Raw genomic sequence first — 6383 nt, 5'->3', positions numbered from 1 at the left:
GACATAAAAAGTCAAAAATGTACAATGACAAGACTGGGAGATAATGTGAAATGAGAGGCAAAAATTGCATTACCAAAACTTTAGAGCGGAAGAATCCATCATCAGACAGGAAAGTGTCCAAGCTATGAGAGAAAACATGCAATTGAAGTTTGAGATAAAAGGAGGCCCATCGACCACCTCAAAACATGTATAAAAATAAAAAGAAAAAAAAAAGGAAACAAAGGTCATTTCAACAGTGAATGCAGAAGTAAATTCTGGAAGATATCTGTCTGATCACTGTAATTTCACCCATCAGCATTCAGTACTCGAAAATTAAAAATGTAGCATTCAGACTAGTCCCTAACATGGTTTCCAGCCAATTGATTCATTTATAATGAAAGCATGTTTAGTCGGCAACTTAATTTGTCTATTGAGGTTTACAGGACACAGATTGTATAAATTTTGAACCCAAAATGAAAAAAGTGGATATCTTTTAAATCTAAGATATAGTTAAGTAAAATGACAAAATATGGTCAAGGTCAGTGGTAGAAAATTGTGGTGCGTCACTTTTTGTAACTCTAGAAGAAAATAACTGGATTTCGAAAAAGACCATATATTCCTTCAATGAAAACAAATGACATAATCCTACTTCCTGAGAAGACAGGCACTATCAAATTAGAGGAGGACAGAAGAGCAGAAGCAGAAAGATACTTGGACAGGTTCCTCTCACATGGTCTCATCTAAAACCAAACTCCAGTTGGGTTTCGATTGGTATTATTACTTTAATCTGTTGTAAAAAGCCTGCTCAAGTTTTAATGACAGGATAAAGGGGAAATGAAAGGTGTGAAAAGCTATATGGGGTAGTAAAGAGGTCTTGGTCTAGCCTTATTTAAAATACAGGTCTTATATTCTCCATAGTTTTAGTAGGCTGAGCCAATCTGTCTTTGCATTTAAGGCAGCCCTTTTTTATTAATGACGAATGCAGAGAAGTAAAGAAGATTGTATCTTCAATTGTGAATACTAATAACCAACAACCCTTGTCCTTTCAAATTCAAGAAACTTTGGTATTTATGCCTTTTGTAAGATGAATTTCACTTTCTTTGACAGCTTCTAGCTGTCTTCTGCTGATTCCAAGTCAGAGAATTAATGGGTCTATAGATTTCCAGGTGGTGAAATTATCCTAGCCATTTAAGATAGTGTGGTTTTGTGTAGCTTTCAAAAAGTGAGATGGGTATATCTGTTCCTTGTCTAGAAAGCCGGTTTGGACAGGGAGAGGAACGTTTCTCAGGCGTCTAAATACAGCTCCCTAATTTCCTATATTTAAGAACTCAAAGCTTTTGTCATCTACTTGATTTCTTGGTATATTTCCCTCTAGTGCTCCCTCCTTCTCCAATCGCCTACAGTGAATGGAGCCTTCCAAAATCCTTGGAGGCACCGAAGAATGCCACAGCAGTGAATCGGGGTGGACAATGTACATTGGTTCCCCCATCCAAGGTGGTGACGACGACGATGGACACAGTGACGCTGATGCTTATGCTTCCAATTATGGTGGTCATGCTGATGAAACAGAAATCAATCACGAAGCTGACAGTGATGATTCTATGGCTTCTGATGCTTCTTCGGGTCCAAGTCATCAGGGACATCGTTATGGAAATATGGAGGAAGGTCATGGCACGTCCCATCTCAAGGACGAGGATGAGGGGGAAGGCAATTATTACTTGGACAAGAAAGCTAAGAAATCACTGGAGAAGCAAAAGCTTGGAACAAAAAAGAAAGAAGACAAAGATCAGAACGAGCGGATGACTCTCCAGGCAAAAGGAGCTGCTACTCCTCGAAGTGGTTCCAAGGTAAGAAAAAGCATCTGGCTAGGAAAAAGAAAGTAGAACTAGTTCTTGTTGTCCTTTTTTTTCCCCATCCAGTTCTTCCGGTGGTTTTGCAGGGATGGTAGCATGTGCTTAAAAAAGTGTATCAGATAAAAACCTATCTATATGTTATGTGTTATCAAAGCTCAGATGTTGGAGTTCAAGCAAGAAACATAACGACCATATTCCCCTCGTAAATGTCGGTTTCATTATAAGCTTTTCTTTGTGCTCCACTGCTTGTAAGCTTGCAATGGATTTGACATGCAAAATATCCTTCTCACATATGTTGACAATTAAGCGGATAGATTTCTGTAATTCACAACGTGCCACGTTTATTCCTGACGAACACTAATTTAAAGTTGAACAAATGATTATTAGAGTAACTCTTCTAAAGAAAAACATTGAACATGTGAACTAAAGCTCCAAAGCCAACAAGTCTTGATGAAGCGACAAATATGAATGTAGCCAAAGTGACCCCTTTGATATCTTGCAGAGAGATGGCAACTATGTGTAAAAGGTAAAATCTTTTAACACTTTTATCTTTTGGTCATCCAGAAAGCGAGGTTCCAAGTTGAAATGGATTTAGGCAATTAATGTTTGAATCGAGACTTAATTTGCGCTGCAAAATTTTCTGAATGCATCAATGGATCAAATCAGAAGAGGAGATGGAGATATGAAGCCTGTGATTCATTCAATGCAAAGGACTAAATCAATCACCCGCCTAGCTAATATAAGTGAAAGGTTTTCCCAGAGAAATGACAAAACCTTAAGCAATATAAACCTCAAAACATGTTTTGCCACTCACGGATTATTTTTGTTGTGGAAATGAATGAAGTTTATAACCATGGACAATAATGAAGCAGTCATATTCACACATTCGAAAGTTGAATCCAATAAGAACTGTCCAGAACACAATAGCTCCGAGACATGATGTTCTTTGTATTTTAAGTAGATCGTTTAGCATCATTGCGGGAAAGCCACCGGGGCCAACAGTGGAACAAATATTAGCTCTAAAATGGACAAAATCTACACCAAAAAGTTCATTCAAAAGAATAGACAAAGCAACGCATCTTGGTGGATCCAATGGGGACACATTGCCGTGCACGTGGGGTGAAGGGAATTTTAGTAATTTGGCCATAGATTTTGACAATTCCACGACGGCCAGCCCAACTCACAACAATAGCTCTTGCGTGGAGGGTCCTCGTGAGAGGCAACAATTACGTTGCTTTCAGCTATGCTGGTTTGCTAACATTGCTTCACCAATTCGGCTTCTTTCTGCTTTGAGCAGTTTTTGTTTCGCTAGCAAACAAATGCAATATTCACGTAAGCTTCCATTCCATAGCCCCCCGGATTTTTCTGACCAAAAAAAAAAACTTCCATTCCATAGGAACACATTTTCACAATGATTAAAGTTTGACCAACCCAATCTAAAGCACACTGCAGACTTGTGGTTCATTTAATAATTAATCATAGAATCTCCTGGAGGGTGAAATTTCCGTTTAGTTTAGAAGATGAATAAGAAAAATGGGATAACAGAGGACCAATATGGTTTGCAATTCATTTTCTACAATCTTCCTGCCATGAGGCACAGCTAATTGATTGATACAGGGGATGTCTTGTCTGCAGTGGATAAATATTGGCGGAATGGCCTTACTTGATTGTCGAGTATAGCTTTAGTACGTAGCGAAGAGTTAAGGGAGGAGGCTGAAATTACAGTTAGAGTTTTAAACTATTTACGAAATTCATTGCTTGATCCTAAACTTGTATAATTAACAGCAACTGATTCAAACCAAAGTGAAAATCAGGCCAAGCATGCTCCACAAGAGCCATTAATGTAATTAAGATTAACTCGTTAAGTCACAAACAGAACTCACGAAAATTAATTTCCTAATATTCCAATTGAGGAAGATCGGCAAGTGATTAACAATCATGAAATGCAGGGTGCAAGGCACAATGTGGTAGTAAACGGCCAAAAGGGTAATGCAAAAAGATAACAGGGAGAGGGAGGTCGGGTCCTAATCGAGGCGCAATGGGATTTGCAAAGAGAGCAAGTGACATCATGGCTTGCAATAGCCAATGGACCCGTAAGATCACCGTAAGAAATAATATAGCATTAAAAAGCTCACTACAGGGCATGTGACCACTTGTTGATTTTAGCTATGCATATTTCCTTTTCAGGGTTTCTAAGTGCCAATCTCCATTACTGAGGTCGGGCTCCACGGAGCTCGTTCCATCCCCGTAGGGTGACAATGTTGTTTTCCATAAGAAAAAAAAAGACTTTAATTTCGTCAGCCTATGGGAAGATGCATATGCCGAATTCCTATAGCAGAAACTAGCTAGCTGGCTGGCTATGTCCAGCCTTCCAGATCCTGATCTCACAATTGACAGCCACGAAGAAAAAGATTTAAGACATGAGAGAAACAAACATTGGAACTTGAACCTGGCAGCATCTCCTCATGGCATGTTTCATCTCAAGGATATAGTCTTAAATGTGTTAACATGGTGAGAGAGTAGCTAGAATAATAAATTTAGATAACTCAGGAATAATATCTTTGCCTAAATTGCTTTCTTTGATCCAATTATAGACTCAACTAAAATAACCAACTTGAACTGAACTCTGGTATATCACAAGCAAATTTATTGGTAGGTGAGAGGGGTGGAATGAAACCATGAATTAATCAATTTTTACATTTATTGGTGAATTGGTTGGTCAGCTCTATATATCAATCTAAGATTAAGAAAAATAGTTTTTATTTACCCATTTCCAATGGGGAAACTTTGTCGTTAAAGGAACTTCCACAAATTTTGTCCAGATTAAAAATTATCGTTGATCATAATAATCCTTGCAGGAAGGAAGAAGCTGCCTAGCTATATAAGTTTTATGTAGAGAAGAAGGCTTTTATAAGTATTTTCAACCTCAATTTCATGTTCGTTCAAGCAGCAGTCTAGGCGAGTATGTTGCCAGTTTAGCAGGTAAATTTTTGGTAGTTCCTGTACCAAAAATTTAAAATTTAATCCTAATTTCATTAAGATATAAGATATTTGAGGGATGTTAGGTAATATCCCTCTAAGAAATTAATTAGTGAAATTGTTATGAATGAAAATTAATTGCTGGGAATTTACTTTTAGTTTTAAAGAGGACAGACGAGCACCCCACTCTGTGATAATAAATTCTACTAACACAAATCTGCACTTGTGAACTTGAGAACTTGAATGTAGATATCTTGGGGCAATAATTTCATGTATGACATTTTCTCTAATAAAATGATAATCTACTTTAATGTAGTTAAGTGGTGTTTAATATTTTACAATACAATATAATTATAGGTAATGTGATTGTCGATAATATGATTTCAAGGAAGATAATATTACAGTGTTTGGTATGTAAGTAAAATAATGTTAAAAATATAAAAAAGACAACATTGTAGCCTTTGGTTTATAAGTAATATCAATTTTCACAATTACCTTTATTTATTAAAACACAAATTTAATATATTTATATTTTTTTATTATTAATTTTTATACAATATTATCTCTCAAATATATTTTTAATGTCATATATTTTATTTTCATTTCTTATTATAATCTTATATAGTTTATTTTTATTTCTTAATATAATTTCTTATATTATATATTTTATTTTAATTTCTTTTTCTTTTAAAAGATAATATAAATTTTATTGGTAGTCACTATCCACCATCCAATAGAGAATGGTTATTAAGAGTTATATGGAGACATCTCTCGAAATCTATATAAAAAAGTGAGTTATAATATTGGAAAATGTCGTTAATAAATTAACAAATATGAAGCGCAAAAATGTCTTTAATAATATTGCATAGTGCAATACAGTTTGATTGCATTGGTTTTGAAATACAACTGCAATCACATTACATCAATTGGTTGTAACATGATTGCATTGCAATATTATATTATAGTGTTTTGTTACAAAACAAATACTGCAATGTAATTTAAATTAAGCACATTACAAGGAATATGCTCTTAAGGATGTCAACGGGTAGGGTATCCACTAATTTTGAGGTACTCAAATCTAAACCCGATTAGTAAATGGGATACTCGAACTCTATAATTATCCAAATATTTTTTAAATTTATTACTTGGGCCCGAACCTTAATACATACTTATCTGATAATTACCCGAATCCGTTTAAAAACCTGATTATGTAAAAAATTATTAAAATGCCCTTCATGGGTATCTAATTACCCAAACCCGAATCCGTACCCATATTTATATACAATAATATTTTCATCCATATTTTATGCAATTCACTAATAATTAAAATTATAAAAGCCCACAAAAAATAAAATTTAAATTTAAATAATCAAAATAAAATATCTCAAATATCAAGTTAAATAACTAAAAATAAATACCTAAACACCAACTTAAACAACATTACAAGTTTAATTAACTATAAGGGATTGTTATTAATTACATGAAATTAAAAAAAAATTGCTAGGTTTCAAAACTATTCTAATTCACAACTTTTTTTGAAGTATATATTTTATAAGTTTATATAAACAAAGG

The 6383-nt window shown here is 34.7% G+C and overlaps 1 protein-coding gene across 1 annotated transcript; it reads left to right on the top strand.

Annotated features, from left to right (window-relative positions):
- Positions 1-1120: 1120 nt before the first annotated feature.
- Positions 1121-2091, top strand: SOB5 (suppressor of phytochrome b 5). The gene has a single exon (XM_021431303.1). The coding sequence runs from the start codon at positions 1386-1388 to the stop codon at positions 1860-1862; it is 477 nt and encodes a 158-aa protein (XP_021286978.1). The 5' UTR covers positions 1121-1385; the 3' UTR covers positions 1863-2091.
- The last annotated feature ends 4292 nt before the right edge of the window (positions 2092-6383 follow it).

This window comes from Theobroma umbraticum, unplaced genomic scaffold (genome assembly GCF_002168275.2).
Source record: "Theobroma umbraticum cultivar Fairchild unplaced genomic scaffold, ASM216827v3 scaffold_50.0, whole genome shotgun sequence".
Taxonomy (NCBI): domain Eukaryota; kingdom Viridiplantae; phylum Streptophyta; class Magnoliopsida; order Malvales; family Malvaceae; genus Theobroma; species Theobroma umbraticum.
Note: the sequence above shows the minus strand (reverse complement) of the source record. Positions and strands in the feature narration are given on the sequence as shown.